The sequence below is a fragment of the Drosophila guanche genome, unplaced genomic scaffold (genome assembly GCF_900245975.1).
Source record: "Drosophila guanche unplaced genomic scaffold, DGUA_6, whole genome shotgun sequence".
In the NCBI taxonomy this organism is placed as follows: Eukaryota; Metazoa; Arthropoda; class Insecta; order Diptera; family Drosophilidae; genus Drosophila; species Drosophila guanche.
In genome coordinates, this window is record NW_022995758.1 from 576,133 (window position 1) to 588,588 (window position 12,456).

A 12,456-nucleotide genomic window follows, 5' to 3' on the forward strand; every position below is an offset into this window, starting at 1 on the left:
GCTAGTGCATCTTCCACTTATTCTGCTTCTGCTCTTCCACTCTAAAAACCCATTCTTCGCTGAGGGTCTCCTTCGTTTCGTTTCGGGTGCAAAACTTGTCTCTTCTCTCTGGCATCGCCGCGCCGCGTGTCCTTGTAATTGCAACTAGAGGAGCGCAGAACGGCACAGCGCCTTATGTCATCCTATGTGTCTACTGCTGCTGCTCCTCCTACTCCTTCGACATTGGTTATGCATTGTTGCATGCAACCATATCCATATCCACATCCCTACTGCCGCTGCTACTGCTGCTGTTGCTGCTGCTTCTGCATATGCAATGCATCTAAATTGCTTTCGAGTTTTGTTTGTTTGTTTGTTGTTTGTGGCTAGAGAGTCGTTGCTGCTGCTGCTGCTGCTGCCGCTTTGGCTTTGAGATTTACAGCTTTGTTGGTTTGCCTGCCGCCTCAATTCATCTCGTCTCATATTGTGCCCCATGCCCCAAACCCCATGCACTATGCACCCAGCCATGGTCCTGTCCGCCCCCTAGCTACCCCCTCCATTCAATTTCTTTTCCACATTAGAGCCATGGAACCTCTTGGGTTGTGTGCATCCTTGCTTTGACATTTTAAATGTTATTTAATGGTCTCCGACCTTCTTTCACGGGCTCCACGCTGCCAGTCGTGTAGCACCGCCTGCTGCACCACCATAAATTCATTATTATTATTTTCCTTTATATACCACCGCCCAGAATGAAGGAGGCTCCACCAGGTCGAAGCAGCAGCAGTTTGCACTTGATTTATATTGGCACTTTGTGCGGAATTTATAGTCGTTGGGGCTGGCTGGCTGGGTGGGTGACGTTCTAGAAAGTGACCGGGCGGATATGGTCAAGCACTCTCCTCCTCTTATTGCGCATCTAAGTGGGGCATTTTCTTTATAGACCATATTCTATGGCTCAATATGTTCATCTATATGTTGATTATATGTGGGACAGTTCCCGCTAAGTAGCAGTTTTATTATTGATTATAATTATACAAAAAATCGCATTGCGCACATATGGAACTTATTTAAGAAGGCGACACCAGCCGTATTTAAATGAATTTTTTGGTTTTGAAATATATAAATTTGTAAATTAAATAGTCTTCAATGTGAAGTATTTCAGGTCCTTGTTTCTATGTGGTGTTTATCAGCATTAAAAACCGGGAGACGTGATGTTACAACCTCGGTCAAACGATTTGAAAAATATATTCACAATTTTCTGTTTATTTTCCCATCAATTAAACTGCATTTATTCGAGCGGTGCAACCTTTAAAAAAAAACATTAAAAAAACAAACAAAAATATATGAAAACTGTGTAATAATGTGTACAACTCGCTTTTCCATTTAAATGTTTGGATTGCAAAAGAAAAAAAATCCTATCCATTGAATAGGTGTCCAGCGGTTTCCACGAATCCGTGAGAGTTATTTTGCTAGGATTTTGATGTCTATTAACATTTCCATTTAAAGGATAAAAAGGTTTTAAGGAAAAAAAAACAAGCCAGAAATCGAAATCTAATTGGAATTGAACCCCCCGACTGCACTCGCTCATTCTCGCATGTTTTATCTTCATCATCATTAAAGTTGAACCCCGCAGCAGATGCTGCTGCCCCATCGCACAGCCGATTTAGCACCCGTCGTTTAGTCACACACACACACACACACCCATGCCTCCCCCTCCATTCATCTTGAACCCCTCATTTAGTAACCGCAGTTTAGTTCCTTTGCATTTAATTTGCGGTGTTAATGCGCTTTACTTTTTGCTATCGTCAGGTGAACACTCGTGCCGTTTTTTTCTTCACCCATTTTCCTCTGTCCCTCGGACCCTTTCTGTAGCTATCACAACTCTAATCTGTGACACGATACTGTGGCAACCCTGTCACTCCCCTGGTGCTTATAACAGCTGTTAAGCTCCTTCAGCCGGCGACCCACCCGCACGCTGCGTGTCTCTCGCCTTTCTGTTAGTAAATCAGCAAACAAAAACAGACACAAAAAAAAGGAGAACAAAGTAAATAATTAAAAAGAATAAAAGTTGTACAAATTAGCGATGGGGTCCTTTCGCTCGCTTTGACTGTAATAAAATGTTTTTTATTAACCGTTCTCCAGCTCATTATTTCACCTATTTACAGGGTATGCCAGGATGATTGTTTAAGGCAGGGACATTAAATTGATATTTTTTGTTGATTTCTTTCAATTTATTATTGTATTTTCAATGGGTTGATGCCACTAATGAATATTCTATGGGTCATTCGAATTCTCGATATAATCACTTGCTCTGATTTGTTGCTAATACCCTTCAAGATAACAATATTCCTACTTGGAAAAGTGTCTAAGGGGTATGTTTCTGGTCGTTTTTGAAATGAAATGAATAATTTTATTTTGAGCATTTGTGAAATTAAATTTATTTTTGATGCCAAGACCAACAAAAGCGCACAAAAAATTGCAGCCATACGAGTGTGCGTCTAAACAAAAGTACGATTATTATATACGAACATGCCGCAAAGAAATTCCAGGTACCAAAAAAGCCACGAAAATTGGAAAAATATGTTGTTTTGTTTGGAACACATGCCCAAACACACACACACACACACACGATGGCAGGACCAGAACACGTCAAAGGTTTACCAACTCTACAAAGGTAGATCTACACATCCGCTTGCCCTTGCGGCATGTCAGCCCCCTTCCTGTCATTTAATCTAACACGCACTCCAGGGCCACAGAGAAGACGAGCACCAGAGAGAGAGAGAGAGAGAGAGAGAGAGAGACACCGGTGCGAAAAGAAAGGTGAATGAAAGGGAAAATTCACTGCAAAAAAAAACAATGCAAAAGAAAATACCATTTCCAACGGGGGTCGAAATTTTTGATACCCTTGCAGATTCGAATGGAAGAAATAAAATAAAATAAAATAAAATAAAAGAAAAATTCGTTCATTTATGGGAAATTATGTGCACTTAATTTGCTCGAAGTACGGGCAGAGCTGCTTCCTGCAACATCCAGAAAAACATTTATACGAAAATTCACACTCAAAGAAAAGTCCTGGAATAGAGTACGTGTATATGGGGAAAACGAGCGAGAATCGATTAGGGGAAAGGGTGTAACGAAAAAAAGGAATGAATCCAAAAAATACGTAAATTTACAAAACCTGACGCCAATCATGAATGTGTGTGCTGGCATTGGCACTTGAAGCACGAGCCAGAACAGGAGCCAGAGCTGGAGCTCAACCCTCACCTTGATGTGGGGTTAATAGGGAGGGTAAATGGATAAAGAGCTTCTGTAGGAAAGGGTTTCTGGATGTGCTGTGCTCTGCAGAACAAACTGGAAGCGAAAACCATCTCCCAGGAGCATCGAAATACACTTTCGCAGCAAGCGGTAACTGAAGACTTATTGGGGGTAATGGTAAAGAATGCAAGACATTTAGATATGTAACTATATGTATGTAAATAAACATGGATAGATGGTAATGCCATCCATCAATCCCTCATTGATTCATTTTGAAAGATGGATGGATAAGTATGGGTCTCAAAAGAATGACGGCAAGAAAAAGTATTTGCAAAGACTATCAAATATTTGATGCAAGTTTGACTGGGAACCAATGCTAAACACAATGACAGTAAATTAGTTAAATAAATTACGTATGTACATATGTACATATATTATTTTTCAGATAAATAGATGAAAGATAATGATGGATACATTTATGAAAAATATTTGTAGGTAATTTAAATATTTACTTAGATAAACAACAAAAAATGTATAGATCCAACAGATGCACTTATGCAATGATAGATTGTTAAAGTTTATATCTTTGATGCGTACGTGAGCGTATCTTCCTCTTCGATTTAGCTGATGGACTCCGTGTGGACTTCTTTGTCGGCATGCCATCTAAACAGCTCTCCATGAGACAGCAGAAAGGACTAACTCCTGCGGCTTGAATGCGTGTTTGAGCCTGTCTCGGTTCTGGTTTCGGCTCTGTTCCGTCTCTGTGTGCGTGTGTGTCTGTGTTTGAGTTTAGGTGGAAATTAGTTTAGGCCAGCGAAGCGCATTTTTCAGATTCATAAGCTTGCGTGCGTGTGTACTCTCGGGCACCAGTGCGAATGTGCCAGCGTTTGTTTGTATGAGGAACGGCAATGTCTGTGTCTCTCTGTTCATGTGTCTGTGTCTGTGTCTGTGTCCGTGTCTGTTGTGTGTGCTTTGGGGGGGAAAAAGTGTGTGTTAATTTCAAGTTGACTCCTCGTCTCACTCGTTTAATTGGCTGACTGGCTGACACGCACACACATACACCACCCATCGCAAACTAAACGGAAATTCCTGTCCAAGGCCCCCCCAAAAATGACTCGTTCAACATGATGGAGAAGGATAGAGAGCAAAGCCTCAAGTGAAATGAGGTTCCTGCTTATGAATTAATGACGCAACAGTGGGGAAACAAAAAATAGTAGACATTAACACAAGGAATACACACCACACACACACAGAAGCAGAGGAAGAAAAAGAAGAGAGCCAGAGATAGCAAAAGGTGAGCCATGGGAAAGCCATGCGACGCTGGTTCATTGAACTTCCTTCATTCAATACCGAAATGGGCGGAGGACGGGAAACCCAAACAAATTTCAATTAATTAATTCATTTCATATTCATCTTCATTAGCTAAATGATGTGTGGCTTTGGCATTCAATTATTGATGATCAGATAAGTGCAACAAATGTGCGAATATATCTAAGAATTAACATTTGTATTTAGAGAACATTTCTGCAACGATATTGTGTTGTAGATTTGATTTAAATTTGTGTATTTTCATAGGTAGATTATCAATTGTTACACAATTTTGTAAATTATCTGCAAACGAAACTGAAACTGTTTTCGAAATTGTTGTTATCTCTGTGCACTTTTTTCCATAATTTTTCTGCAAGAATCTCCAAGAATTCTCATATCCTTCCATTCAGATATCGACCATAATTCATGGGTAAATCTTTAAATGATTCGAGCATTTTACGTACATTTCCCTTGCAAAATGTATGTTTTATGCCCATATAATATTTATGAGGCGGCACTTAATTAATGCATAGCAAATATCGTCCACTCACACAAACACAATCCTGATTCTGGTGCTGGTCCCTGGTGCTGGTACTCATTGTACCAGGGCATAAATTGAAGGAAAAACGAACAAAATATTTCCGCGGATGATGTTTAAAAGTCAAAAGGTGATCATTTTATTTGCAACTGTCGCACCCAACCTATATATAATTTTTTTTTTATTTTATGTACATTTACATGTACATTTTACCTGGCGAAGCATGCCCCATTCTGCTGCTACTGTGTTTGCTTTGGTCGACGCCAATTTATTGATACAAGCAAAAAGCAAAAGAAAAATCCTGAACGAAAAAAAAAACAACAGTGGCACAAGGAAATGCGACGCGTAGCCATAAAAATGAAACTGCAAATGAAGGAAATTGCCACAAGAGGTGACGGGCGGCAACAGAACGTTGGGTGAGTGGTGCAGTGGTGCGATGGAGCGGTGGAGTCGTTGTACGATGCTTCGGCAAAGGCATTTGTCAACACAACGATTGCTTTTTTTTCTTCTACCATTTTTGCTTTTGCTTAGAGAGTAGCAAAAGGGTATGTCGTGAAGCCGCTCACAATTGGTTTGAGTAATCCCATAAGACGAAGATCCCAGGGTGGAAACAGGTCGGAGTGCCGATTATTTAACACAAGAGTAAAATGCTTAGAACATTTTGTTTTTATTTTTTGTTGGTATTATATTCATCGTAGATCCTTGGGTATCTTTTAGTCTTTAAACTTCCAATTTCCACAGATTATTTTGAGAGTAAACTCTACAAGCCCTGCCTCTTCCTTGGGAATATTTTAGTCTCTAAATTTCCAGCTCTCACCTTTATTTTTCTTCTTTATCTTTTACGTTTGCTTTTTTATAGTTCTTGATTTTATTTACTATTTGCTGGGACTGAAACTCTCGTTGGGCCAACCCATGGGGATTGCGGGTAAAGTCAGTCTGATGCCAGAACATGCTTATCCTTTGGCGCCTTGGCTGCTGATGCTGCCTGCCTTGCCCGTCTTCGTTCCGGTCGACATAGCTGGGGAACGCTGGGCAACAGCATGAACTACAAATTGTTTTGTAGCTGACTCAAATGTTTCTTGTTCTTTTTGTTTGAGAAACAGCAATTGGCTTCATTTTTATTGGCATTTATGGGGGCGGCATCAGGTGTGTGTCCGCACATACACACACACACACACACACACACACAGACACAAGCACACGCACACGTGGCACATGCCACATGCCACTTGCCGTCTCATGTTGAAGTCGATTGGGGCCACTACGTTACGCTCTTTTTATTTTTATTTTCATTTTATATAATATATAGAGGGGGGGAGGAAGGGCGGTGGAGAGGTTGGTTGGTTTCCTTTTTATTCACTTCCATTCCCCCTTCCATTTTGTTCGACCTCTTGCGACGGCTGTGCCACCTTTTCTCTCAGCTCTCATCTCTCCTCTCCTCTTTCGACACGTGGAACGTGTGTTTGCTCACGTAATTCCCTAATTAAATACTTAAATTGTAATTGCTTTCGAACATTCCGCGTGGCACCAGTAGAAGCGGCCGACTGCTTCCTGGCTTTCTCCATCATTAAAACACTCAGAAAGGACTCTCAGAACACTCACAAGCACAGAAGGCAATGCACACACAGCTCATTGGAAATAAATAAAGTCCAGTTGTTGGTTTTGGAATCTCTCGTTTTTCGTTCGTTCTCTTGCACGTGGATCCCCGCACCACAGCCTCAATTCGTTGCACTTAAAAAATGTATCACCGCGAGATACCATATCGGAATCGTAATGAAACGAATCTAAAACCCAGCATTAATCGATTCAAAAGAAAGAAAATGTTGTTAGAAGTTAATCATATTAAAAAAAATTTTAATGATTTATGTTGGTGGGTATAAAGGCTAGGGAACAAAATATTATAATAATGTCTAAAAATAAAACCATTTCATAACAAGAGAATAACTTTTTTTTTACTATCAAAGTAACATTAAAGTTGTGGGTATATCCTCAAGTATAGTCTTTGCATGGAATTACATAAAATATTCCATGAATGGTTAAGTTAAGTGTCAGGAAAAACTAAGGAATAGTTTTTGGGAATTTTTTGTTTCATCAAGAAAGTTTATTCCGAAAATGATGCATCGTTGAGCCAATAAACAATAGCTCCTCGAGCTAGAAGTCAAATAAGTCACTAAAGTATCGGAATCAGAACCCCCACTTGATGTTTGGAAAGCAAATCAAGGACCTGTACTTAACACGGTAAGGAGGCAATATCCATTTACTGCACGTTAAGCCGTATAAGTAAACTTAATTTTAATTGTGCCTCCTACTACTGCTACTCCGTATAGATACAAGACCCACTCCGGGGTAGCAGCAGTAGCAGCAGCAGCAGCAGTGTCCGGCAACTTGGACCTGGCCACGTTTTTATGTACTTTTAAGTGTATAATTAAAGGTCAATTGCCGGTTTGGTCCGAGCACGTCGGCGACGTTCAAGGAGCTGCTGTATCCCATCACAAAAGGAGAGGCAACAAACGAAACAATATCAAAATTAGAAGTTAAAATTTGGAAGTTTGGAAGATGAAGAATCTGATTGAATACAAGGCCGGGCTGATGGTCAGCCGTGACCGTGTTATCGAGCCGGATAGTCGCAAGGGTCTGCTCTTTTTGCGTCGCATCGAAGATGAAGTGCACATATGCTGGAAAGATCGCCAGTCGGGCAAAGTCGAAATGGACATTGTGGCAGTGCCGGGTGTGCCCCGGTTCCAGCGTGTCATCGAATGCAACACTGGTCGTGTGTTTGTCCTCAGATTCGAGGGCGTCAGGCAGCGTCACTTCTTTTGGATGCAGGAAGCGTATCCCGAACGTGACAATGATTTCTGTCAGCGTTTCAATGAACTGATTAAGGCTTCCAGAGAACCGGACAAGCCAAAGATCGTTATCTCTGTCGTTGCCAACGAACCCGCCACTGACCGTCCACGCGATGGTGGTGGCTGTGATGTCCCTGCGCCAACTACGCCACCATCGCCGACACCTGGCAGAGGTGCCACTACGGTGATAAACTTTTTGGGGTTCTTCCTCAAAATGGGCCAAAGTTTGATCAGTTTGACCAAAAATACTCTGTCAGCCGAGGGTACGATGCCGCAGCCCTTTCAGGATCCCTACCAGCAGCAGACCAAAAGTCTGGCAACCGCGATGCGCCATCAAATGCTTGATGTCATTGAAATGAATAACTTTTCGTCGGAGAGCCTGCACCGCCTAGTGGCACGCCTGCCGATGGACCCGGATCGCGAGGAGATTGAGCGCCACACCACGGGCATGCCTGCCACAGTGGTCGACACCCTGAAGGTGAGCCTTGTGGCGGATCATGTGCATTCGCCGCAGTTCTACGAGGCTCTTATGGTGTTTCAATATGCCTTTCAGCGATGTCAGCTCCTTGGCAGCCTCCGAGAATTGTCAGTGGGCCCCGAGGCACTGGAGGCGGCACAAGATGGCGATTTCGAAGAGTTCCTGTACATCCTGAATAGCCCAGATGCATACAGGCAATAACAGAAGGAGTCTGCTAATTGAAAAAATAACCGTAGATAAAGACCATGGTCATAAATAAGTCAGAGCCAAAAACAAAGAAAAATACACACCCAACAAAAAAGAAAGACAACAAAAATTACAAAGTACAAAATGCAATAAGTACTTCGGTCTTTTCCTCTCCCTGTGCCTGCTGGGCGTCCTGGTTGTCCTCGTCTTCCATCTCAAGTTACGAAGATAAATGAGATGCCATAAGTTAGACGACAACTTGCACAAGGACAAGAGGGAGCAGTAGATATAACTAGAGAGCAGCAGCATCAGACACAAAAAGGCAAGTTCTACCCAAAAAAAAAAACAAACACTAAAAATTGATATAAAATGCTTGTGCACAAATGCTAACACAACTGCAGGCAGGGTTGGGGCAAAAATAAAAAGGAAAGAATGAAAAAAAATAGTTTTAAACTGACATTTTTTTTTGTTTTTTCTTTTTGGTGGAGTCTAGGGTTTGGGACCCAGCTTAAGAATAGTTTTCCCGCTGCCACAGCAGTAAGAGTTTTTCTTTAGTCTCATTTGTATAGCTCCGCCGGCCTGATCTTCTACGAGCAGTATATCCTAGGTCATGACAACTTTTGCCGCCAGTTGTTTTAATGAATCTAAGTGAGCGGAAACTGAAAAGCGTTGGAAGGGTCCGAAAAACGCAGCAGCAGCGGCGTTTAAGTCGGCGGAAAATGCCACCCAAACAAAAAAAAAAACACAAATCAAGAGGAAAACCCACCAGAGAAGCAAAACAAAATGTGCGCAAAAAACTGGTTTCCATGTCAGGGTGTGGGGGGAGTATCATTCTGTGAATTATTTTATTTTATTATCTCTTGGCGATTTTCTCACTTTTTTTAAGCTTAAAACTTAAATATATTTAAATACGAGTACTGCAAGAAGAAAAACGCTGAAATTAAAGATCGGCAAAAGAGTATTTAACTTTGTATTTACAAATTTCCACTGATTCACATTAAAATTAATAAGAGGGTCAGAATAAAGAAACTTTTTTATTCAATTTTTAACTTATAAATCTTTATAAATTCATTGACCAGGAATTGTATGGCATACTTTTAAGTGTGACTGTACTTGGGTGCTGCTGCAATTAGTTTTGTTCCGGCATTTGCTTCTCCCGGGGCTTCATTCTTGAACAAAAACCAGTCCCCTGTTTTTATCCACATATTCAACGCATAAACTTAATGGCAAATGGGCAAACACAAAAAAGAAGAACGAAAGAATGGCTATAAAAATTACTTAAAACCAAACCAACAAGCAGCTTAAATATGCCGCTTATTGGTATAAACCACTCCACACGCCTGTGCGGAGTCTGTACACACACAAACAAGCACACACACAAGCAAAAACAACACATAAAAGTTAAGCCATAGAGACAGAACGAGACAGCAAACGAGCCTTAAACAGAGAGACAGGCAGAGAGGGTGAGAATGAAAGGCAGTGGCAATGCCATTCCTGCCACTGTGATGCGTGTTGCATACTAATTTCAAAAATTTGCCATTACATTTGTACTTCTGGCACTTCCTTGAATTTCCTCGCACTTGTGCCACCTACCTCCAGCCTCTACACATCTGTTCTCCTGCCTTACCGGATGTTGGTTTGCTCCCATCTTGGATACACACACACACACACACACACACACACACACCCATAGACTGAGAGATGTACTCTAGTTTACCTCCATTATTGCGCTTGATTATCAAACAGCTGAAGCAGTGGAAACTGAAGCTTCACTTGGCTAAAAGCAGGAGGAGAAGGGGAAAGTGCAGAGAGGTGTGGGGTAATTCACACACAAAATTGTTGGAATATTTTTCGTGTAGTCAAAGGTTAAGCCAAAGCATCTTAACTACACATGCAACATGCAGCCCACACACACTCACACACACACACACACACAGGCAGAAGAAAACAGAATTTGTTGCTCAAAGAGAAATTCCAGTCCATTCCGTAGATGTGGTAGTGTAAAAGCAGAGAGGGAGAGAGAGAGAGAAAGGGAGGGCGAGAATTGAGACAGCTGAAAATGTAAATAAAAGTTAGATATTTATATGTACTTTTCCCTTGCAATAGAGACAGAGACTGAAAGAGAGCGAGAGCGAGAGCGAGACACAGGGTATTCGACTGCATACTCGCACTTCAACGAGTGCTCCTCGTTTTGCTGCCAACCTAATTCACGTATACACATTTAAATGATGGATAATTGATTTAAGAAAGAACTGACCGACCCCGACCCCATGTCAGGACCCCATGTCACAGTTCAAATACCCTTGACATATTCTAATACGAGTGCACACCCTAAAATTTACCTTGAACATTTCTTTGCCATATTTACCAAAAATTAAAAACTATTTTATTTTTTTGCATCAGTTTAATTCACAATGAATAAAACATTTTAGAAATATGCACAAGAGAAGAGAAGAACAGGAGAAGAAATACACATTGTGGGTAATTACCCCCTCTTTACTAGAAATAACAGAGGGATTGATCCTTGACACTTGCTTACAGCAGTGAGAGATCGCCTCAGCCCAAGTTTCACCTGCTTGGGAGTACACCCTTCTCCTACACTTCTTCCTCTGGCGTTTTTCCTCTGTGGTTTTCCGCAGTGATTTGTCCATCATTCGGACTTCTTCTTAAATGCCTTACTGATTTCCTAACCATTATATGTATTCATTATCTGCTGGAAATCCTTCTGCTAACCTTCTGATGGATGCTCCAGCTGCACTACGCCGCCTTCTGACCTTCGCTGTCTGCAGTTTTCGTGGGATTCCGCTCCAGTGACTTCCTATGATTACGCCAAGTCAGCATCAAAGGAATGCTCACAAGTTCACACAATCTGCAGGGTATTCCATAGCATCTAGCTGCCTTTTTCTACTCCTAATAAATAATTATTTAAAGTGCTATTTATTTGTCTGAGACTGACCTCCTTCCATGCCTTTAATTGGCAAGTGTTTGAGCTGTAATCAAACTATGAATTTATTTCGCAATTAAATTAAATCTCAAGTGGAATTTCCAGTGCATTTTGAATCAACAAGCTGCAATAGCAAAGCCCTTCCGGCTCAGGTTCAGAGTCGGGCTCAAGTTCATGATAGACAGACGACTCGGCGCTTCAGTGGAGCTTCTAATGAGGATTTCCGGGAATACGCCTAGAGACGCAAGCCAAAAGTTTTCTTCGAGCCTTGAGCACGTGTCGTAACTGTCAATGTCAAGTGGCTTTAGGCGGTAAATTTATTTATATATACTCGTCCATATATGTACATATGTATGTAGTTATATCTCAGTATTTGAAGTGCTATGCGACAAACGGAAGTCACATAGACTCCAAGAGAGACAGAGAGCGAGATGCTGGCGAGATACTGTGAAATTGAGCAAACATTGTCGCATTAAGGAAACGCACTAGCCTCCAGCATATCCTGACCAGAAGCGAAACATCCCCAATACACCCAAAAATTCCCATACATGTATGCACTCGAAGAAAATTTTTAATAGTAAAATAAGCTACAAATATGTATACAAAATATATAAGTATACAAAAAAGGGTAAAATTAAATGGAAAACACTTGGAGTTATAGCCAAAAATAAAACACATTTTCTTGTTGCCAGTCTTTTGGTATTAATACTCAAATCTAAGTTTAAATATTCGATTTTCAGTATAGTTTCTCTGCGTGTATAAGTATGAGTGTAAGAGTGTCAAACATATCTGCACCGCTCCGCTTTCTCTTACTCTCTTTGCCTCAGGAGACGCCGCAAAAGTACCAAAAATGGTAGGGGCATCAAATGGGAATAAAAATGACGCCAGAACGGGGGACCAGGCAGTGTTGCCAAAAAGGCCAGCGACA

At 41.2% G+C, this 12,456-nt stretch overlaps 2 protein-coding genes across 11 annotated transcripts in view; both read left to right on the forward strand.

The window, feature by feature from the left end:
• Positions 1–8,949, forward strand: part of LOC117590509 (proteasomal ubiquitin receptor ADRM1 homolog) — a 19,679-nt gene extending 10,730 nt beyond the window's left edge. The window contains exons 2-3 of one of the 2 annotated variants that reach the window (XM_034283197.1): positions 2,790–2,793; positions 7,425–8,949. In XM_034283197.1, coding sequence (XP_034139088.1) covers positions 7,631–8,599 — 969 coding nt within the window. In that variant the 5' untranslated portion in view covers positions 2,790–2,793; positions 7,425–7,630 and the 3' untranslated portion in view covers positions 8,600–8,949. Of the gene's footprint in view, positions 1–2,789; positions 2,794–7,215; positions 7,313–7,401 lie in introns of those variants that run through there. The other variant, XM_034283196.1, reaches the window with a different exon arrangement.
• The window catches only part of LOC117590506 (neurobeachin), a 200,752-nt gene that overhangs the window by 44,179 nt on the left and 144,117 nt on the right, over positions 1–12,456 (forward strand). The window lies entirely within an intron of this gene.